Source organism: Cervus elaphus, chromosome 21, assembly GCF_910594005.1.
Source record: "Cervus elaphus chromosome 21, mCerEla1.1, whole genome shotgun sequence".
Lineage (NCBI taxonomy): Eukaryota > Metazoa > Chordata > Mammalia > Artiodactyla > Cervidae > Cervus > Cervus elaphus.
Window position 1 is genome coordinate 59,915,941 of NC_057835.1, and position 25,007 is coordinate 59,940,947.

The window sequence follows — 25,007 nt, forward strand, 5'->3', positions numbered from 1 at the left end:
GAGTCCAGGAAGGTAGTGTGCGTAAAGCTGAAAAGCCATCTGGAACAACAGCATCCCTCCTGTGTGAAATATATCAGTCAGAAAACATGGTGAAGTCTCAGGGCTTCCACTTGGTATGGTGAGATCTCAAGCAAGTGAGGGAGGCCTGGTGCGTCTGGCTCTTTAGGAATCATCTGTCAGGGGAGGTGATTCTCTCTCTGTTACTGTGACTGTGCTGCTCCGCATCCTAAGCACACAAGTTGTAAAATCATGCACCATTTTACCTAAGGAGACCTATATCAAAGGAAAATGTTCATTGGAGTTCAACACGGTATCTATAACTAATAGTTTCAATTCACCAAATGTTATTTATGTGACCTCTGTCAGTGTGAATGTGAAAGAAGGTAACTTTACAGATTCTGGGGACTCAAAACACATTCAAAAGTTCAAGTCTAGTCATTATGAAATATACATATTTCCTGTTACTTGAGAGTAGCATTATTAAGTAGTATTGAGAGATGAACTAATTGACTCTGTACATAATAGAAAAATTCAATGTTTTTAACCACCAATAGAAAAACTTTAATGCTATCGGATAAAGAAAATTATTAAATTAATTAATTGTTAAAAGGAAAAGGAAATCCATAAATGTCAAATATGACCAAAATAAATAGCAGGTGAGTGGTAGTTATAACCCTGCAGAGATACCTCCTAGACATCAAATGATGCATCCAGAAGGAACAATTAGCCACACTTCCTCATATAGGCAGAGCCTTGCATAAATCTAGCAAAAGAAGAATCCAATAGGTTGATATTATATGCTTGTAAGGCCATTTTATTCTATTTTTGGCAATAAAGTCATTTTCAAGCTTTCTCAATATATTGGATCTATAACTCCATAGTGCCTTATGAAGGTGGCAAGTATCCATAGATGATTTCTTTTATGACCTGGATCAATATACCATCGACAATTAATACTTTGGGTTGGAGCCAGTTTAAAATAACTCCCAATATACCAGAAGTAATAGACTTTTTAAATTTATGGCCCAATTAAATTAAAACATACACATACACATACAAGATAGGGGAAGAGGGTTCAGCATTGTGTTTTCAACTTTAATTTTGCCAAGTAAAGACATAAAAAGTAATAACCTGATTTCTATCTATAAGCAATACCATGAAAGAAATCATACTGTACCACCAAAAGTGTAGAAAGGCCATAATCTTAAAATAAAGATGAATTTTTCCCAAAGAAAGAACATCTAATATTTCTATGCCAACATTCTGTTCAAAACACACACTAACATTTGAATAGATGTTGTGTTATATCTGGTTCCTCACTAAAACCACACATATAAACAACCAGAACAGAATAGACACTTCACTATTTAATGCACTTTTGTGTTTATATATGGAAATCAATCTTGAAGTTTATTTTGTAGGAGGAGATTTAAGAATAAATGTAAAATGTAAGTTGGATAATTGATAATCTAGTCTCAATTTTCAGATTTACAAAGAAACATTCATTCACCTTCTGTAAGACTCCTTAATTCAAGGTAGAATATTTCTGTAGATGAAATTTCTTCTATATTATGCCTGTAATTATTCAGATGTATCAGATTTGCTGGATTTTTTTAAATGGATGATAAGGAGAGACAGGCTATATTCCTGAAAAAGGTTTTCCATTAATCTATTTTTCTTTCATTATTACATCTCACTAATCATATCTGCTGTATATTTATATTAAAAATATAAATTGTTTCAAAAAATTTGAAGATCACAGAGATGTCCTTTTAAATAGAAATCCAATTTAGACTCCGGTCTCAACAGTCAGTTCTTTCTAACACTGAAGTTTAAACTTTATATGAACTTTTTCCTGTAATCTGATAAGTGAGGGGGAGGTTTCCCATCACATTCAGAACGTAATCCAGCCTTTCTCATGACCTACAACCCCTGCTACCCTCACCTGCTACCCTCACCAAGCGCAGTTTCTGGGACTCTCCTTTCTATTGGATGAAAAAAAAAAGTGAAAGTGTTAGACGCTCAGTCGTTTCCGACTCTGTTGGATCCCAAGGACTATAGCCCACCAGGCTCCTCTGTCCATGGAATTCTCCAGGCAAGAACACTGGAGTGGGTTGCCATTTCCTGCTCCAGGGGATCTTCCCAACCCAAGTCTCCAGCATTGCAGGCAGATTCTTTACCATCTGAGCCGCCAGGGAAGCCCATTGTCTCCGCCGAACTAGCTTCCTTGATGATTTCTCAAACACACAAGGTCCGTTTTGGTCTCAGAGCCTTTGTCCTCCTGTTTCACTGCCTGAAATGACTTTCCTCTATGAGTTGTATATCTTATTCCCTCTTGACTTAAATGCCACCTGTCCAAGAGGCTTTTCCTGACCAATTTCCCACTCCTGCTATCACTCTGTTTTCACACTGCTTGATTATTCTTCAACATCTTTACCACTATCTGATATTATAAATCATATTTGTTCATCTATTTACTAGTCTTCAGCACTAGAATATTATATTAATCAGAGTAGGGACTTGTTTCATTCATTATTCTATCCACAGAATTGAAAACTGCACATTGTAGGCACTCAAAATACTTGCTGAATGAAGTATGGATGAATATAACTGTAAAAAAAATCTAATTTACATAAAAATAACAATTAAACTATACTAATTTTGTCTCTAACTGTACAGGAACTGTTTTTATATTCCTATAAAACTCGTAACAACAAATCTATTCTTTAGAAAAGAACACAAAGCCAAGTATAAATGAATAAATCTAACTCTTACTCAACTGATTTGAAAAGTGATTTTTCTCAATTGAAATGGAATAGTTTTAAAATCAAGCTGAACTCTACTATTCACAATAGCCAAGACATGGAAACAATCTAAAACTATCTAAATTTCCACTGACATAGAATGGTTAAAGAAGATGGGGTATCTATTAACATATATAATGGAATACTACTAAGTCATAAAGAGGAATGAAATAATGCCGTTTGCAGCAACATGAATGGACCTACAGATTATCATAGTAAGCAAAGTAAGTCAGAAGGAGAAAGCCAAGTACCTTATGATATCACTTGTAAGTGGAGTCTAAAACATGGCACAAATGAACTTCTCTATGAAAGAGAAATAGACTCACAGACATACAGAACATTCTAGTGGTTGCCAGGGATTGAGAAAAGGTAGAAAAGGAGTGGATTGGGAGTTTGGGATTAGAATATTCAAACCATTATATATAGAATGGATAAACAACAAAGTCCTATTGTATAGCACAGGGGACTATATTCAATATCCTGTGATAAAAGCATAATGAAAAAATACAGAAAAAAATATATATTCAAAACTGAATCACTTGACTGCACAGCAGAAATTAATACATTATAAACCAACTATACTTCAGTAAAATAATATTTTAAAAAAGTCAAACTGAACTCTTCATAATTTTTAAATCAAGAAAACAAACAAACAAACAAAACTCAATAAGCAAACAAACATTTAAAAGGTCATGAGGGATATATACCAGGATAAAAAAGTTATTGAAAATTTTGTACACCAATGGCAAATGATGTTTAAGATTTCACAATTTGTGATCATGCTGAAAATAACATTAATTTAGCCTATACAGTTATTTTACTAACAAAAGTTCTTTCATAGATCATCCACTTATCTTTACCTTAATTGTTCAAGTCTAAAAATAGTTTGTGTTTAGTAACTCCAGCCTTAATGGTTGGAATGGACTACTGAGTTTTACATTAAAGCCTCTACAATCTAAGGAAACATTTCTGTCATTATTCACTGTAGTTGTTTCACAACAGGGGAAATTACGATTCCTCTGATAATGATAAAAGACATAATTTGAAGTGTATTTATAAACCTGGATGATATTCAAAAGGAAGATGATACATGTGACCCATTATCACTCCCTGAAGCATACTTGATTTTAGTGTTTACATTTTTTCCCTGATACCGATAGTGACTCGGTGATCAATCAACTATTTCTATGACTTGTGACCAATGGTGAGTTTGAGAGCTGATCAAAATTATAGGTGTGGGCTTTGGTCATCAAAGAGTGAAACTAATTGGCTCCTGTGGGAATGGACCTGCAACCCCAGACTCATTAACTCCACAGAAAAGCAATGCCTGCAAGCAGACCAAAACTCACCACACAATTATCTTCAAAATGTGATTCATGTCTAGTTGGCACTGGTTTTTAAGACTAAAAATAAAACATTCTGTTTTACTAATTATTTTCTTATTCCAAAGAGGAAGAATCTGAGGTAGATATATGGAGAAAAATATCCAGAAGGTTTCCTCTAAATTTTTAAAAAGCTATTTTGAAAGACACATAGCGAAAGCCAAAAATGGTCAAGGATTCTAAAAATACAGTGTGTTTATTTAAAGTGTCAAGCCTGAATCAAGATAGCATTAATCATGTTAATGATGAAGGGATTTCTACTTCAAAGGGCATATTATGAACAGAAAGACATACTGAAATTTTTCAGAATTCAGTAAATTGACTTTAATCCAAATCACTGCACTACAACATAAAGTACTGTGTAATTTGGGGGACACAATGAGTTCCCACTTAGACTATTTTTATCCTCTCTTATCTTTCTCTCCCAGGTTATTTTCTTGAATCTGCCTGCAATGCAAGAGACGAGGTTCAATCTCTGGGTCGGGAAGATCCCCTAGAGAAGGGAATGGCAACCCACTCCAGAATTCTTGCCTGGAGAATGCCATGGACAGAGAAACCTGGAGGGCCACAGTCCGCAGGGTCACAAAGAGTTGGACACAACTGAGTGACTAATAATTTCACACTTTCAAACTCACACTTTCACACTTTCAAACTCAAACTCTTCTTCTATGTTCTAGATCTACTGCACAAGATCTACTGCACAAGATCTACTGCACAATCCACTTACAAGAAGATTAAGTTTAGGCTCTCAAACCCACTCTTTCTCCCCGGTGCCTGAACATACTAGCCATTCTTTCAAAGTGCATTTACTGTGCTGAGAAATACACACAGTAGATAATCAACTAAACTTTTCCTATCACTCAGAAGTTTTCATCTCTTTTTCCAGTTTGAAGCATTACACATAAATATTTATGTATTAGCTTTTTATTTTTTCCTCTTCTCCAATATTAGGCTGATGACAACTGACTTTCAACCCTTACTGTAAAACTCAGGGTAAGAACTTTTCTTGCACTCTCTACCTATCCACATTTTTCCTTTGTGGGCTCTGATCCCTTCAAAAATAGAGACAATTCAAGTCTCTACTTTCTCTGCCACTGCAGATCCTGTCCCTGAGAGCCTACCATTTAGCAATGTAAATAGGACAAGAAGTTTGCAGAAGAGTGGCTAAGGCAATTTTTGAGGAAAGATCCTAATTATTCCCCTTCTCCCTCGCCTTAGAAAAAACAGGCTGCTCCATCTCGCCAGAATATTTTTTCTCCTAAATGCAAATGCCAAAGAATGATATAAAATGACACAGTTCTTCATCACTTATTAAAGAAGAACTGAGGTAAAAATATTATAAATAATGTCAATAACCTGACAATCAAAACCAGATCTCATATCTTTCTTAATTCTAGGATTCTAACACACTGTGTCTGGATAAAGAAAATAATCCAAACTAGTTTTAATCTCCTATTCTAGCATTATTGAACTTAACAACATTCATAGTAGCATTTTATACTACTGGCATATCCAATAAAGACCATTTACCACTTCTAAATTTAGTCAATGTATCAGTAACTCACACAATTCAGACTTTTGTCATAGTTCCAATCTATGAGTATGTGTGATAGAACAGTTTGTTGACTTTTGATAAAATTCTACTGGTCAACTGTAAGAAAATACTTCTCTGACAATTATCAGCACATTTTCAATGTTTATGAGGGACTACATCTGGTGAAAGGATTACCATATATGATGGGTTCTTTTCTAAAATAAAAAAGGAGTTGAGCTGACAAGAACTTTCTCAGAAATCTCACATTTTCTCCATAACCTTGATGTCTGTCTGCAACTCCTGCTGCTGCTGCTAAGTCGCTTCAGTCGTGTCCAACTCTGTGTGACCCCACGGATGGCAGCCCACCAGACTCCCCCATCCCTGGGATTCTCCAGGCAAGAACACTGGAGTGGGTTGCCAGTTCCTTCTCCAATGCATGAAAGTGAAAAGTGAAAGTGAAGTCACTCAGTCATGTCCAACTGTTTGCGACCCCATGGACTGCAGCCTACCAGGCTCCTCTGTCCATGGGATTTTCCAGACAAGAATCCTGGAGTGGGTTGCATTGCCTTCTCTGGTCTGCAACTCCAGAACAACAATAAGATAGAGCCTTGCTTGATTGGTGTAGTACCTCGTAACCCAGTGCCTTGTGACCTAGCAATATCTGATTAAATTTCATCTCAAGAGAAGTACTTACAAGAGTAAAATTTTTTAAAAAAATTATTAAACATATGAAATTCCAACCTGCATGGGTGAAATAAATAACACTACTGCCAAGAATCGGCCTCCAATGTGGGAGACCTGGGTTTGATCTCTGGGTTGGGAAGATCCCTGGAGGACAGCATAGCAACCCACTCCAGTATTCTTGCCTGGAGAATCCTCATGGACTGTAGCTGACCAGGCTGCATCCATGGGGTCTCAAAGAGTCAGACACGACTGAGCATACAACAATGCCATACAACCTCACCAGCCTTTACATGTGATGGTGTCACCTATATCCATCAAAGAGAGGGACGACTTCAGAAACTGTTCAGTGAAAACAGAAGATGGCAAAAGATCATGCATGGTTTGAGTCCATTTTTCGAAAAAGATGTGAGTGTATGTAGGAAAGACTATATCTCAGCATTTATAACAGTGGCTTTCTATGAATGCCACTTTTCAGTTCACTTTTCATTTCTGCTTTGTAATTTTCTATAGTGTTTGACTCTGTAATTAGTCTAGTTCTTTATATTTACAAATAAATGCAAGAGGTGCATTTATATTTCTGAAAACTAAGTCACTTATTTCCAAGCAGAAAAAGTAAATCTCCATTTTGATTTTCAAAACACCTTGGGCATCCTCTTAGAGCATGTATCACATTAAATCAGTTATTTGATTACAGTCATCCCTTGGTATCTGTGGGGGATTGGTTCCAGGACCTGCCAAGGATACCAAAATCCAGTGCACGCAAGTCTCACAGTGGCCCTTACACCTGCAGCTTGTGCATCTGCATATATGGAAGGCCAAAATATTTAGTGAAAAAAATCTGCATATAAGTGAACCTGAGCAGCTCTACAGTACATGAACCATGAATTTCCAGATGTTCAAGCTGGATTTAGAAAAGGCAGAGGAACCAGAGATCAAATTGCCATCATCCATTGGATCACATAAAAAGCAAGAGTTCCAGAAAAACATCTGCTTCTGCTTTACTGAGTACACCAAAGCCTTTGACTGTGTGGACCACAACAAACTGTGGAAATTCTTCAAGAGGTGGGAATACTAGACCACCTGACCTGCCTCCTGAGAAATCTATATGCAGGTCAGGAAGCAACAGTTAGAACTGGACATGGAACAACAGACTGGTTCCAAATCAGGACAGGAGTACATCAAGGCGGTATATTGTCACCCTGTTTATTTAACTTATATGCAGAGTACATCATGAGAAACACTGGACTGGAGGAAGCACAAGCTGGAATCAAGATGGCCGGGAGAAATAGCAATAACCTCAGATATGCAGATGACACCACCTTTATGGCACAAAGTGAAGAACTAAAGAGCCTCTTGTTGAAAGTAAAAGAGGAGAGTGAGAAAGTTGGCTTAAAGCTCAACATTCAGAAAACTAAGATCATGGTATCTGGTCCCATTCCTTCATGGCAAATAGATGGGGAAACAGTGGAAACAGTGAGAGACTTTATTTTCTTGGGCTCCAAAATCACTGCAGATGGTGAATGCAGCCATGAGATTAAAAGACACTTGCAAAAAAAAAAAAAAAAGACACTTGCTCCTTGGAAGAAAAGCTATGACCAACCCAGACAGGATGTTAAAAAGCAGAGACATTACTTTGCCAACAAAGGTCTATCTAGTCAAAGCTATGGTTTTTCTAGTAGTCATGTATGGATTTGAGAACTGAACTGTAAAGAAAGCTAAGCGCAAAAGAATTGATGCTTTTGAACTGTGGTGCTGGAAAAGACTCTTGAGAGTCTCTTGGACTGCAAGGAGATCCAGCCAGTCCATCCTAAAGGAGATCAGTCCTGAATATTCATTGGAAGAACTCATGCTGAAGCTGAAACTCCAATACTTTGGCCACCTGATGTGAAGAACTGACTCACTGGAAAAGACTCTCAAGCTGGGAAAGATTGAAGGCAGGAGGAGAAGGGGACGACAGAGGATGAGATGGTTGGGTGATATCACTGACTTGATGGACATGAGTTTGAGCAAGCTCTGGGAATTGATGATGGACAGGGAAGCCTGGGGTGCTACAGTCCACGGGGTCACAAAGAGTCAGACACAACTGGGCGACTGAACTGAGCAGCTCAAACCTGAACCTGTGCTGTTCTAGGGTCACCCTCAGTTAGTTTTCCTGGCCAAACGCAAGCTCCTCTAAGACCAGTCATTGCTTTTCATCAACACTTCCCTGTGTTTAACACAGAGCATGGCAATGGCACATAACAGATGCTCAACAGATTCTGACTGCCTACATGGCTTGTCACTTTCATCCACTGTCCTCTGTCCTCCACTACCTGGCTCTAGCTGAATTACCTTTACCTCTGCTGGACGTCATAAAGTCTTTAAGATAACACGGGACAAAAACTCCAGTGTGTAGGCATTTACACATTGAAACATCCTTTGGGATAAAAAAGGTGTCATTTGACGAAGTTAGCTGAGCCACTCCTGGAATCGCTCTCTAAATACTGGCCCATGTATGCGCAGCAACATGAAAATAATGGAGGCTGAGAGTACAAGAGGGCTGGGGGAGTAGAAAGTATCAGACTTAATAGTGGAGGATCATTATGAGATGGACAATTGGAGAGCCACATCAGTTGAATTACAGCAAAGGGTTGGTATCTTTCTGTTGTGCTTCTTTTGTATCATGCTGAAAACTGGACAATTTCTAGCCTATAACATAACAAATAGAACTAAGGTTTATATTTAGTAGTTTAGGTAGCTCATTCTACAGAATTTTGAAAGTTCAACTAAGTTTCTGCCAGCAACAACCTCCTTACCACTCCTTAGAAATTGGGGGGCTCATTCCCTGACCCCACATCTTACCTTCCAAACTACTGCTAATGCTGCTAATGCTCCCAGTCCACACACTCCCTTCCTTCCTGGAGAGGCTTCAGGATATCTCTACAGAGGAAATTAAGGGGAACATTCTGGTTGGAGATGGCAACTAGGGCACTTGGCTTGAAGCCACAAGCACAGAGCTAGGATATTGTTTTGACACTGATGGTTTGGGGTTTTACATGGGTAGTTTAGTGGTTAGGAGAATCAAATGGCTGTCCACCTTCACTTCCTAACTTTGCTACTTAGCGACTGTATCATATTGGGCAAGTTACTTAGCTTTCTGCACCTCACTTTTCCATCTGTAAAAATGTAAATAACAATATTACATTCCTAAGATGGTTGCTGGGAGGAGTATGTGGACAAAGTATCTTTAAAAAAAGTGCTTAGTACATGGTAACTGTCATGTAAATGTTCATTCTTGATAATATTTACTTAGATTGCATATTGTAAAAATTATATGTTTAAAAACATTACATATATGTACATATAAAATATTTATATATGTTATATATGTATATCAGAGAAGGCAATGGCAACCCACTCCAGTACTCTTGCCTGGAAAATTCCATGGACGGAGGAGCCTGGTAGGCTGCAGTCCATGGGGTCGCTAGGAGTCGGACACGACTGAGCAACTGCATTTTTCCTTTTCACTTTCATGCATTGGAGAAGGAAATGGCAACTCACTCCAGTATTCTTGCCTGGAGAATCCCAGGAATGGGGGGGCCTGGTGGGCTGCCATCTATGGGGTCGCACAGAGTCAGATACGACTGAAGCGATTTAGCAGCAGCACCATATATGTATATATATACACATAAATATAGATACACATCTTTTAAAAATATTTTTGAAAGGAAGAATTCAGGATGATTATCAGAAAAGGAAGCACTGAAAGTTCTTCCAAGCACCCCTCAGCATTGTACCATCTCCCCCTTTGTGCTACAGACATAGGACCCTTTTTCAATTCTTCCTGCCTCCTCATGTCTCTTGCTAATTATCTCAGCTGCTGCTGCTGCTGCTAAGTTGCTTCAGTCGTGTCCAACTCTGTGCAACCCCATAGACGGCTACCAGCAACCATTCTTCCCCTCAGATCATAGCTTGACCCCTTTCACCTGTCCATGGATGATTTCAATTGATTCTGTACATCCCTCTGTCTCTGTCTCAACCAGTGTCAACTCCATCATTGTCTCCCTCTAGTAACTATTTACTAAAGACAAGACGAGGATTCATGAAACATCTGTTGTATGTCCCTGTGTGACTTATACTCAATTCCCACCACTCTTTCTGACACTGTGTAACAGTGAAAGTATTAGTTGCTCAGTTGTGTCCGACTCTTTGAGACCCCTGCCTGTAGCCCGCCAGGCTCCTCTGTCCATGGAATTTTCCAAGCAAGAAAACTGGAGTGGGTTGCCATTTCCTTCTCCAAGGGATCTTCCCAATCCAGGGATCGAATCTGGGTGTCCTGTATTGCAGACAGGTTCTTTACTGCCTGAGGCACCAGGGAGGCCCTAACAGTGAAGAGTCTCTCATAAACTTGGAACCTTCCTACATTGTATTTCTCTTTGAGATTCTGCATGAAAGGGTCAAATTATTTTATTTTTTTTTTTCAAGGTTCACACATATAACTTCTAGAGAAAGAAATCATTTTGATTTTAACATGTAAAAAGATATTTTTCTTATACTTGTATTTCAAAGCTAGGAGTATTGCTTGGATAGTTGTAAATATGAATGTAAGTATCTTAACCTATATTTTCTAAATCCCTAGGTTACATGTAGGAAACACAATTAGGCATCCCTTCTCCCATTAATCCTCAGAGTTAAATTTTAAAATCAAGACATGGTTATGGTCAGGTATACATAACATCACAGTAGGCAGATCAAACTTTCACAGATTGAAGGAAGTTTTGGCTATAAGCCCAGTGCTAATATTAATGAGAAAGTCAAGCCAAGCAGAGTCCAGCAGACCTGGAAGAGAAGAATCAGAGTGACGAACACTGACAGTGTTACTGTAACTCCTAGCCATGAAGAAGCTGCCCCGGGAAACAGATGGTGGCGTCTGGCAGTCACATCCTTTAGTGTCGGGCATATCCTACCAGGCATGCCGACTCTGTTTCCTTCAAACACTGGAAGCATGTAACTCTCCTTTCCGTGATGATGCGACCTCAGCCAAACTTCTGATTTAGGTTCTCAGATAGTTTTCTAGAACAGTGAGAGGATGCACTCCTCAGGCCAAAGCAAGCAGTCAGCACACTTAAAAGTTATACACATATCTTATTTTCAGTTAGTAGTCTGGCAACCCAGTGTATTTTCCGATGGCAGTCAATATTTTCACGTCTTAGTTTCTGGATTTCAAAACAGAGAGCCAGACCCTACTGCACTAAATTAATATAGCTCTGAGAGAAATTCCCATAGAGAATTGATGAGTTACTCTGCATCTATATATATTCAAATATTTATAAGATAATAGTTCCCAAATTGTAGATTAGAAGTGTTAGGACATATGGATGATTCACAAAGGTTAATGTGAAACAGAAGATTAATGATTTCTAAACTGGGTGTAGGGACTTCCCTGGTGGTCTGTGCTTCCACTGCCAGGGGTGCAGATTTGATTCCTGGTTGGGGAACTAAGATCCCACATGCCATGGGGTATGGCCAAAAAGAACAGAAAAATAAATAAATAAACCGGGTTTAAGTGAAATAAATCAGTGACTTGCTTTGCATACCTCAGATTTCCTTTCCTTACTCGCCAGTATGTGAGGAGCCCAAATTCTAAGAGGAGAATGGAAGTGCCAAATTGCACATAATTGTATGAAGAGGTGACACTGGTGAAACAAATTAAGAGTTTACTATAAAATCTAACGTGCAACACCTATTGTAGCCAGAATTAAGGGTATCGTCACATGAAAATATCCCAGAATTATTTCTGTAAAGTTCAAACTTTTAACATGGAAAGAATTCTAACAAATTTCAGACATATGAATTCTATCAGATACTCTCCTAATTTTAAACTCTCTTTTCAAATAAAAACATTAATTTGCCATTGAATTACCTGTTTTGCATTTTTTTCCATTCATTCACACAGCACACATTTCTAGAACATCCACTAAATTCTAAGAGCCACTCTGGACAATCCACAAGACACCATCTCTCTGTTTGTGAGGAGTTCATTGTGTTTTGGGTTGCGCCCGATCAAAACATTACCTCACATCAAGGCATCTGTTAACTGAGGGACAAACCAAGGACAGGCTCTGGCGTCAGTCTCGTCCTGACTCTGCGAAGCAGGCCACACCACAGCCTGTCTTGAGATACGATAATTATATCTGTGTTTCCACCTCCCTTTCCCTTTCCTGCTTGTTACTCATCTTCTATTTCCCCAGCCTCACCTCCTTTTTCTCTCCCCCGCCACCTCTTCTTTCTCTCCCTTCTCTGTCCCCTTCCTTTCCTCCTCTTTTTCTTTGGCATGCAATTTTTGTTTTGAGGATTCAACTTCAACACACACGTCTGCCAGGTGGTTTAATTCTTTTTTAAAAAAAATATGGATTTATTTATCTGCTCTGCTGGGTCTTTGTTGCTGTGCGTGGGCTTTGTCTAGTTGTGAGAAAGCTCAAGCTCTGCATGAGCTTGTCACTGCAGTGGCTTCTTTTGTTGCTGAGCATGGGCTCTAGGCACATGGGCTCAGCAGTTGCAGCTCGCTGGTTCTAGACTGCAGGATCAGTAGTTGTGGCACATGGCTTATGGGATGCCCCACAGCAGATGAGATCCTCCCAGACCAGGGACCAAACTGGTATCACCTGGATTACAACATGGATTCTTAACCCTTGGACCACCAGAGAAGCCCCTGGGGCATAATTCTTTTAAATACATGTGTCCTTAATATCTCCTAGGTGGTTGAAGGGGCTCACAAGCTGTCTAGAAACTGTTTAATTTTTAAATTTTAATGATAATTTTATTTTCATCAGAATATAAAAGTAAATATTTTATAGTAATAATTCACCCCTGAAATACTTTTTCATTTATTTTTACAGAATATATTTCAGCTTAAATTTTTTTTTTAATTGAAATACTTAGCACCTAGTAAGGATCAAAGAATATATTCTAAGGCATCCATAAAAATAGTTCCTTCAGAAACAACTCTAAACAAATGATCCTATGCTCTGCCTAAAGAAATTGCTTACTTAACTAAAAACAAATGCACACAGTTAAACTGCAGAAATTCGTCTTTAATCTGAGGCTATCTATATTGCCAACACAAATTGAAGACAAGGATGAGATGGGCTCTTAAGGAAATAGAAAAGATTACCAGATTTTTCTGTCATTCATATACTGAATACTGTGAATTTGTATAGTATCACTTATCCAGATCTTTATCTACAGAAGAAAAACCCAAAGTTCAATAAAATGCCATCAAGTTCATCCATGCTAGTACAGCTCTTCATTGCCATAGAAAAGTTGTTGATTATTTGCCAGAAAAATATCTTCATGATTTTTAAAAACCACAAACAGCTTTTAAATGAAGTATAAGTCAAAGATTATTCCGAATGTCAGCTATTTAGAGATATGAATCTATAAAAGAAGTTTCTTTTCCATATTTAAGTTCTATTTAATTTGGGTAGATCTATCGAAATAGGAGGCCTGAAGGAAAGTATTGATGAGAAAATGTCTATCCCACACTTGGAGCCACCCTTAACAGCTTATGAGACCTGAATCTGGGAATATGACAGCAGAGAGGAACCTTGAAAGCCTATTTTATTCCCATCCTTCTCTTCCCCTAAGTGTGAGAGAAAGAAAGGCACTGGATGTTACTGGAACTCAGCGGCAGGCTTGAACCCTTCCCAGAGGCCCCAGATCCCCTGGTGCTGAAAGTGTCAAACCTTTAATTCCAGGTTGCTTCCTTCATCCTAACATAGGACAACAATCTCTTGAAAACAGATTTTTAAGTTCTCTCTCTCTCTGAGTTCTGACTGCAGAACTTATAAATATTTTTTCATGATATATGTATATTTGAATTTAAAGTTAGGAAGTCATTCACTTACCATGACAAATTAGTTACAGACATTGCAGCAATTTCTGGAGGAGTCTTGTGGCACAGTCTTCTCTTGGTTTCAAAGTAGGGAATGAGTAGGTCAAGCAGACAAGACCGTCAGGAACTTTAGCTTTGCTACCACAATGATGCACAAACCACTTAGTTACTCACAGTTTAAGAAAACCTGGAAAGAAAAGGAAGAAGACAGTATCTTTAGTACCTAGTTCAAATGTAAGACACTCATAAACTAAAGAAAATTAAAACAAGTTTATGATAAACTGAATGAATGCTTCTTCTGGAAAATAAATTGAAAGATTAATAAAATGTTAATTCTCTGAAGCAGAAAATACAGAAGGAACAGACTGTATTTTAGAGACACTGAATTTTTTTCCCTTTAGGGAAAAAAATCCTTCAATCAGTTATGTGCTCTAAATCAGTTTTATACACTTGAGATAAGATCAAGAAATTGATTAGCTCATAGCAGATACTGAAAAAAAAAGAGTTCCTGGGCACAAATTGTTGTTATATCCAAAGTTTTAATTAAAAAAAATCATTCATTACTACATCTGAACAGATAAGAATTTATACTGAATAACACATGGGAGATAACCAGTGTGTTTTTATGTAACAAACATTTCCACACATTTTTTGGAGCATTTACAGTGTACAGTGTTCTATGATTTTGAACCAAAATTTTCTTAGGGTACAATTAACTCCATGGTGCTATGTTAGGCTGTTTCATTAGTTCAGGCCATAAATCTGTTGACAAACATTCATTGAACATATACTATGTTTAGGCTATCCTAGGTAGAGCTCAGGAACACAGACAAATGGCACATGAATAAAACATTGCTTCTGCCACCAAAAATGTTTAATATAAAAAAGATAATTATAATAAAATAGGGCAAGAAAAATTTATACAGAGTGTATGGGAATAAAGAAGTGGGGCTTCTGGGCCACTATTTAGAAATTTTTGGAAAGATTTCTAAGGAAAATATGTCCCATACTAATACAACCAAATCTTGTTGCAAGTTTAAAAAAAAAAATTAAAGTGACAGAATAGGCAGAATTTATCCCTTTCTCATAGAAACCAATCTTGAGTCTCAAGAAGGCCAAGGTGGATATGGCAACTTCATGGACACCAGGTATGCAGGCTCCCTTTTTGTTTCACCATTCTCAACAGATGGTTCCCCATCATGCTCGAAGTGGCTGCTGACTGCAGGGAGTGTGTCTGGGTCCAGGTGGCAGAAAACAGGAAGAGGGAAAGCAGGATGCATCCTAAGATTTACACATGAAATTTCCACTTGCATTTCATTGGCTGGAATGTAGTCAAATGACCATTCCTAGTCTAAGGAAGACTAGAAATAGCAGCCATTATTCCAGACAATCTTCTGTTTAGCCACAAACCAAGGTGTCTATCAGAAAGCAAGTGGGGTGGGTGGAGTGGGCCTTGAGAGAAAATTAGCACTGTCTGCCATCATGTTTGAGATTCTGTGATCTTTACCCCCAATATTTTATGATGTTGTACCTACTGCAAAGTGGCAAACATGGGACAGAGGGGAATTGGAACTGATCCATGTTCATGGGTAATTTTACATATTTTACACATAATTTTAAATATCAAGCTTCCTCAGTTTTCTTAAATCATTCATAGATTCAAAAAAGTGTTTTCTGTGCCCTACTATTTACGAAGCCTGAACTAAGGACACAAAGATTAATAAAATACAGTCTTTGCTCAGAAAGAGTTCACTGTCTAACACAGAAACCATCATATAAAAAATAAAATAAAATACTCTCTAAAAATTGCTCTATATGTTCAAAGGCATACAAAGAGCTACAGGGGAATAGAGAAAGTACCATAATTCTAATATTCTAATTGTAAGAGATTCTGACTGCCAGTGAAGTAAGCAGCTAGAAAGTCTATATCCTAAATCATCTTGCAAGCTAAGAAGCTTTCAAGTCCATCCTGCCCATGGTTAATTTTAAAAATATATGGGGGCTTATGTTTACTAAGGATATAAGAACTTTACATTCTCCTCCTCAAACTGGTAACTGCAAACACTCATAATTTATGTTCACTGAGTCTTATCAAGGGTTTGGTTATGGCCCCTCTCCACTCCCCCAAAAATGTATGTAATACTGTCTGACACAATTCATCCTTCTAGAAATTCTTAGTTCTATCTTTAGAGAAATGTAATATATCTGGATGTTATTATTTTAATACCTAACTAAATTATGCTTACTGAATTATACTTTGGGGTTTTGCCAAGAGTTTGCATTGAGGGACATCATTAAAGAAAATAATGAGTAAACAAGCAAAAACCAGGCCTGTGAAATCAGCTATTAGGTTCAGCGAAATATTAGTCAGCACAAAAATACTGCCCTTGCAAGCATTCAGTGGAAAAATGTGTCAGTTTTCAACACCAGAAAAACTACCATTCTAAATTTCTGGTTTCTGTCAATATGGTTTGCTTGATCTCTATTCAATAGTGCAGAGAAATAGAGGAAACCAATAGAATCGTAAGACTAGAAATCCCTTCAAGAAACTTGGAGATATAAAGGGAACATTTTATGCAAGGATGGGCAAGAAAAAGGACAGAAATGGTAAGGATCTAACAGAAGCAGAAGAGATAAAGAAGAAGTGACAAGAATACATATCGGAACTATACAAGAAGGTCTTAATGACCCAGATAACCACGATAGCGTGGCCACTCACTTAGAACCAGATCTTCTGTAGTGTGAAGTGAAGTGGGCCTTAGGAAGCATCACTACAAACAAAGCTAGTAGAGGTGATAGAATTCCAGCTGAACTATTTCAAATCCTAAAGGATAATGCTGCTAAAGTGCTGCACTAAAAATGTCAGAAAACTTGGAAAACTCAGTGGCCACAGGACTGTCAAAGTTAGTTTTCATTCCAATCCCAAAGAAGGGCAATGCCAAAGAATGTTCAAACTACTGTACGATTGCTCTTGTTTCACATGCTAGCAAAATGATGCTCAAAATCCTTCAAGCTAGGCTTTAGCAGTACCTGAATCAAGAACTCCCAGATGTATAAGGTGGGTTTCAAAGAGGCAGAGGAACTGGAGATCGAATTGCCAATATCCTTTGGATCACAGAAAAAGCAAGAGAGTTCCAGAAAGACATCTACTTCTGCTTCACTGACTATGCTAAGATCTTTGTGTGGATCAAAACAAACTGTGAAAAATTCTTCAAGAGATGAGAGTACCAGACCACTTTACCTGTCTCCTGAGAAATCTATATGCAAGTCAAGAAGCAACAGTTGGAACTGGACATGGAACAATAGACTGGTTCCAAATCGGGAAAGAAGTATATCAAGGCTATATACTGTTTTCCTGCTTACTCAACTTATTTGCAGAGTACATCATACGAAATGCCGGACTGGATGAATCACAAGATGGGATCAAGATTGCAGGGAAAAATATCAACAACCTCAGGTATGCAGATGATAGCACTCTAATCACAGAAAGTGAAGCAAAAGTAAAGATTCTCTTAGGAGAATGAAAAGGACAGTGAGAAAGCTGGCTTAAAACTGAACTTTCAAAATTTAAGATCATGGCATGCAGTCCCATCATGGCAAATAGAAGAGGAAAAAGTGGAAGCAGTGACAGATTTTATTTTCTTGGTCTCCAAAATCACTGCAGACAGTGACTGCAGGCAATTAAAAGACACTTGCTTCTTGGAAGGAAAGCTGTGACAAACCTAGACAGCATATTAAAAAGCACAGACATCACTTTGCCCACAAAGGTCTGTATCGTCAAAGCTTTTTTTTTTTTTTCTGGCTTCCCTCATAGCTCAGTTGGTAAATTATCTGCTTGCAATGCAGGAGACCCAGGTTCGATGCCTGGGTCGGGAAGACCCCCTGGAGAAGGAAACGGCAACCCACTCCAGTATTCTTGCCCGGAGAATCCCATGGACAGAGGAACCTGGCAGGCTAGAGTCCATGAGATCACCAGAGTCAGACATGACTTAGCGACTAAATCACCATGTGTTTTTCAATAGTCACATATGGATGTGAGAGTTAGACCAGAAAGAAAGTCCAGTGCCAAAGAATTGATGCTTTCAAACTGTAGTGCTGGAGGAGACTCATGAGAGTCCCTTGGACTGCAAGGAAATTAAATCAGTGAATCCTAAAGGAAATCAATCCTGAATATTTACTGGAAGAACTGATGCTGAAGTTCCAACATTTTGGCTACCTGATGCAAAGAGCTGACTCATTGGAAAAGACCCTGGTGCTGGTAAAGGTTGAAAGCAAAAGAAGAAGGGAACGGCAGAGGATGAGATGGTTAGATAGTATCACCGACTCAATGGACCTGAATTTGAGCAAACTCTGGGAGATAGTGGAAGACAGAGAAGCCTAGCATGATATGGTTCATGGGGTCTCAAAGAGTTGGACATGACTTAGTGACTGAACAAAATCAACAATTCAACAACACATGGCATTATTGCAATTTATGCTTATTTCTTTGCTTTAACTTATGGTAAGCTCTGAAGCAAATTTATGACATGTCTTTAAGAACTATATAAGGCCTTGGGCCTTGATGTCTGCTTTTTTTACACCAATCCATTTTTGCCAACTTTAATTTTTAACCTGTCTTGATACACACATACATATACACACTATACTTATGTAAATACATATAAAACCATTCTTAAGTCTGTTTTAGAGTGAGAAAAGACCACAGTTCCAGAGTTGTTTGCTTCTACAAAATGAAGAAATAACATGTAAAGAAATTCGATCCAGTATCTTAGATCAACTCAAACTAAACTATTGCTTTTGTAAGTCAGATATCATCAGTGGGTGTGATCCAACTTGACATAATAAAGAGTCAACCACTATAGCCTTCAGCATGACTAAAGCTTAGACATGCTTCTTTTTGACTATGGGTCCCTTACCTCCCCTTTCTTAGAAAAACTACCAATGTAAATCATTCTCTGCCTCTTTGAAATGTAAATCTTCTTCCAGTCTCTGGCCAGTTTTACAACCAAGGAAGGCCCTTCATAAGTACCTAAGAACCAACCCTTTGAAATGTAACTCTAAAAGGAGATATTGCTCCACTCCCCATTTTCAGTGGGAGGACAGAAGTCTAACTTCCATAAACACCAATCAACAAAGATGCCTGATCACAATGACCTACCTCCCCAACACCTCCACTGCTTTTCTACTAGCTCACCCACAGCACATAAAAACCTTCCTGCCTTTTGTTTCAGCAGAGGTGAGCTCCATCTCTCTCCTCTACTTAAAGAAAAGAAAGAAAGTGAACTCACTCAGTCATGTCTGACTGTTTGTGACCCAGTGGACTGTAGCCTACCAGGTTCCTCCATCCATGGGATTCTCCAGGCAAGAGTACTGGAGTGGGTTGCCATTTCCTTCTCCAGGGGATCTTCCCAACCCAAGGATCGAACCCAGGTCTCCCACATTGCAGGCAGAAGCTTTACCCTCTGAGCCACCAGGAAAGCCCCTCCTCTACTGAAACAGTCTTGAATTAAGTTGTCCTTGCCAGTCGAACTCTGTCTGGTTCAATTTTTCTTTGAGAGAGTCTTGTTTTTAGTCCTTAAAGTTCAGAAAATTTTCCTAAGCTGCTGGCAATATTGTTAAAAACAGCAATGTTTTCTTAATCTACTTTACCTGCAGGCACTATCAACTTGGATTTCAATAAGTTTATAATAAATGTGGATTTGTAAAAAAAAAAAAAAGACAAAAAAAACTAGAGAATTGCATTTTAATGTAGACTGCATACAAATAAAATATTTGAACAAAAAAATCATAGTGACCATTGATAATTGAGGCTTCCCAGGTGGCAATACTGGTAAAGAATCTGCCTGCAAAGCAGGAGGCCCAAGTTCAATCCCTGGATCAGGAAGATCAACTAGAGAGGAGAATGGCTACCCACTCCAGTATTCTTGCCTGGAGAATCCCATGAACAGAGGAGTCTGGAGGGCTACAGTCCATAGGGTCGCAAAGAGCTGGATATGACTGAATTGACTTAGTGTGCATTCATAATTACTATGACACTAGTTTTGGTATTATGTCATCTTTTATTTTTATTTGCATCTTATAACTAAATGATTTATTTCTTCAAGGATATACACCTAGAGGCACTCAATAAAGTTTACTGAGTTAAAAAACACATGCACAAAAAGCCCATTATGTTTACGTTTCTATGAAGCAGAGGTTTTCAGAGGACTTGAGAGTGGGCTTGTTATTCTTTTAAATGGCATTTAAATGATTCATTGTTTATCAATACTACCTTTCCAGAAAAAAATATCTTTATGATCTTCAGGCAAGTTTAAATTTTCCATTTATGTGATGATTCACAATCTTTATTCTAATCCCAATATCAGTCTCCACACTGAAGTATGAATTTATAGCTTTCGGCCAAAATTCTACCATTACTAAGAGCCACATTCTGCCCCTTTGTCAAAAGGAAAAAATAATATATCTTCATGGTTATATAAATGTTTCAAAATATATGGAATAATTTGACTTTCCCTGAATGCCAAGCCAGGACTTATAAGTTATAAGTATAGGCACAATTGTTCTCTTTAGGTTAATGTTTTAGCACAATATTATGGAAAATGGTGTGACTTTAATACTAGACCCCTCACTTGGCACAGTCATTAAAAATGTGAATAACACCTAAAAAAAAAAGGATTATTGGGATTATACTTTACCAAACTAATTATTTTAATAGTGTTATTCATGAGTAACATTCTAGACTTCAAAATCCAGCTGAAAGGAATATGGTATTTTCATATGCTCATTTAGTTGAAATTACTTTGCCATTTAGCAAAAGAGCTTCTGTAAAGTGATCTGACTTAAGCAAAAGAGGCATTTTTATAACCTAGTCCATACATAAACAGATGCTTTTATATCTTTAAGATGCTAAAATTTCATGAATATCGGCTTAAGGAATCTACCATATAATAAAAGTATGTTTTTATATACCCTATACTTAAGACAATAAACATATAAAAATACTTGGAATAGGAAAGGAAAATGATTAAGGGTTTTCAACTGCAAACCCTACTGAGTGATACTAAACATTATAGGATAATTTCAAACTGGGTGAGGCCATTGGATTTTGTTTAAATGATGTACAGGTGATGAGGTACACATATATTCTAATTTCACTAAAAACATTTTAAGAAATAATAGGCATAAAGTGAAGAATAAAAGGCATTAAGTACGGAAAGAACATTTTTATGCCAAAGATTCAAAATAAATATTAGTGAAGCAAATTGTTAAGAAGATATTCAAATATTTTGAGGAAGAGGGGCTTCCTTTTTATTACCAAGTAAGTAAATAAGTGTTATTTGCTCAGTCGTGCCCGACTCTTTGTGACCCCATGGACTGCAAGCCCACCAGGCTCCTCTGTCCATGAGATTTTCCAGGCAAGGATAATGGAGTGGGTTGCCATTTCCTTCTCCAGGGGGTCTTCCCAACACAGGGATGGAACCCGGGTCTGCTGCACTGCAGGCAAATTCTTTACCCATTGAGCTATAAGGGAAGCCCATTTTTTTAAATTATTATATCAAATCAAAGGCCTTTTCTTGCTTTCTGGTTCCCCTACAAACTAATACTGATATCCAAACCTAGATAGATTCCCTACTCTGGTTGATCTTGTTTGCTTACAATGCTCATTCCAGAGCCCTGACTATACTACAAAGTTCTGATTCTTCTCCATGGCCTGACATTTCTTCCCCCTCTAACTGCATGTATCCAAATTCTTCAAGGATCAAGACAAGGTCCAGATGCTGTGAACTCCTGTCTCATAGTTTCGGGTATCTCTGATCTCCCCTCTTTCTGAACTCACCTACATCTAATTTAGCAATCAAAATACAATGAGCATTAAAAGGTATACATAACCTTTTCGTGTACATATTATTTTTATTTGCCAAAATAAAACTATAAGTTTGCATAGGTCAGGAATTGTCTTTTACATCCAAAAGTATCAAGTATTCTCCAAAATGCTAATTAAAAAATGGAAAAAAGTGTAATACTTTGGCAGCAATATGATTTGAACAAGTGAAAAATAACAGTTCAAATATTAACTTCTTGTTTTTATTCTCATACTTGTATTATTAAAATTTCAGGACCTCCAAGATTTCAGGAGAATATAAGTCAATCTTTACCCTTAAAGGGATATTCTATGGATTTCTATCTATACCAAACTCTCTTTCTTCCTATCTACTATATACAAGTAGCCTATACACACTTTCTTCCTGTACCTTGCTTTTTCACATATGTACATAATTATATGTACATACTTTTTTTGCACCTTGGTTTTTCTCACATGTAATTATATGTCTACATACAATGTTTCCTTATCAATTCACATATGGAGATGCCTCATTGCCTTTAATGGTTATAAAGCATTTCACTGAATGGATTTACTCTATTAGCCTGGCTCACAGTGAAGGAGATTCAGTTTGCATCTGAGATTCTGCAATTACAAACTCTGGAGTGTCTACCTATGTATCTATAGATGTAGATTACAATGCAGATGTTATGTTTGTGGCCAGTGAGGTTTGGAAGTAAGGTTTCTGGGTCAAATCTATGCATATTTTTACTTTTGAAAGATACGGGTAAATTGCCTTTTTTAGAAGCTGTACCAATTTGCCCTCCTACAGGCTGAGTATAAGCTTAATTTCTCTGACTTTACTGCTTCTGAGAGTACCAACAGACGTGGTAGATTTTATAGATACACTTCTTGAAGTGTATACATTGTTCAAATCAGAAGTACTACTGTTTTACACACCCAATTAATCCCTAAGCCTGGTCGATTCTACTTTTGAGACCTTTGGAACATGTCCACTCTGGTTGTTTATTTTTAAAATAGGAAAGTTAATTGTCCTCTTAGCAAAAGATTATGGTAAGAATTAAAATAATAATGCATAAAAGGACTTAATATTGCCTGGCACAGAGTAAGAGTTTAAAAACATGACAATGGAAATGATGATGATGATAATAATGATAACAATAAGGAGACACTGATGATAACAGATGTCTACCCCAGTACCTTTTATTACTCTACTTTGCCCTCACAGTAAAGCCCAAAGTCCTCGATATGGTTTATAAGACTTGAAATGATCTGATTAAAATAGATAATGTTTCTTCCAAACTTTCCTAACCCTTGTTAGGTGTAGCTCCCTCATAATATCATGTTCTTAACCCACAATAACTTTTAGAAACAATGGTTTACTTCCTTGACATAGGTCTATATTTCCCTCTAGATTGTAAGTTCCTTGAGAACAAACACCAAGTCTCAACACAACCTAGTAAACCTAAAGCCTATCACAGTGCTGGAGACGGAGAAGAAATATAATAAATGTATGCTAAAAAATAAAGAAATAAATATCTGAAATAAAGAAATGTAAAATTCTACAGAATGCTGAACTAAAGCAGTGACTCTTTCCCTTTTAAACTATAAAAATATCATTTTTTATTTTGATTTTGATTTACAGGTTCCAGACTTCTAAAATGTAATCACTTTTTAAACTGATTTTTAATGTTTCTTTGAAACTTGTATACATCAGGGAGTATTAATTATGGAAACATTGAGGGGAAATCATTTCATTTTTCAAGTCTCTTTTGCTCCTCAATTTTATCCAAACCATGGCTTAGAAGGAAACTACGTAAACTAAGATCTTTCTGTTTGGATATGCAAAATGAGGTCAAACAGTTCTAATACTTTATCTACTTCTGGAATCATCACACAAAATCCCTAACAGGAGACAGATGTCTCTCTCTAGAACAATTCCGTGATTAAGGTCAGCATGGCTATAGACCAAATAGCCCAATTACCTTCCAAGTTGTTTTTATACCCAACTCATACTTGGCCCCCAAAATACAGCCTTTGCAGAAGGCTGGGAAATCCCACACGTTACCACTTCATGTCAGCACAGATGGTAACCTTGGAGACAAGCTAATGCAAAGCTTTATGTGTCCTCTCACCACAGTGCAGCTGTCCTTTTACTTGTATTAAAGCCATTTCATGGGAGATATTAGTATTCAATTGAGCATGTCAGTAATTGGTCTAAAAGCATTTATCACAAGAGACTTGGCTATATTTATGATTATCCTAAGTACCCACTTCCAAAATATCCTCTATGTTCACATTATAGGAAGTACTTATCATAAGAGAAATAAAAGGTTATGGGCCTTAGAATAATTTTTAAATAAATTAACACACTAGACAAAGATCATCTTAAAAGAGTTTGAGATTATTTTCCTCAGAATAATTGACTGCACTAGATACAATTAGGACTTTCTGAGGAAAATTCATTTTATTCTTATATGAACTACAATGATACATTTTTCAGCTGTGTTTTTGTGATTTGATCTTATTTTCTTTCAAACCATAATACAGTCATAAGCTTCTCTGCTGCCTATATCTTCCAACTCCATCACTTCCTAGTTCTTCTCCTCTGTGTTCCTGATTCTGTACAATCTTTCCTATGACTTTAAACTATACTTTTCTCTTACTTCCTACCTTTAATGGCAAACTCCATGAAATATTACCTGTGTCCACTGCCTTCTCTTTTTCATCACCCACCTCTGCTTTCTAGTTTCTACTCCAATAATCTCATCACCAGTCAACTGATTCCAGTAGTCTTCTGTCAGATGCCACTCCCATTGTTCACTTGTCCTGAACTCTCCTTCTTTGACTTCTAGGATGCTGAAATATCCAGACTCTCCTAAACCTC

The 25,007-nt window shown here is 37.5% G+C and overlaps 1 protein-coding gene across 1 annotated transcript in view; it reads right to left on the reverse strand.

The window, feature by feature from the left end:
- The window catches only part of OXR1 (oxidation resistance 1), a 484,414-nt gene that overhangs the window by 381,871 nt on the left and 77,536 nt on the right, over positions 1 to 25,007 (reverse strand). The window contains exon 3 of the mRNA XM_043879384.1: positions 14,291 to 14,464. Coding sequence (XP_043735319.1) covers positions 14,291 to 14,313 — 23 coding nt within the window. The 5' untranslated portion in view covers positions 14,314 to 14,464. The remainder of the gene's footprint in view (positions 1 to 14,290; positions 14,465 to 25,007) is intronic.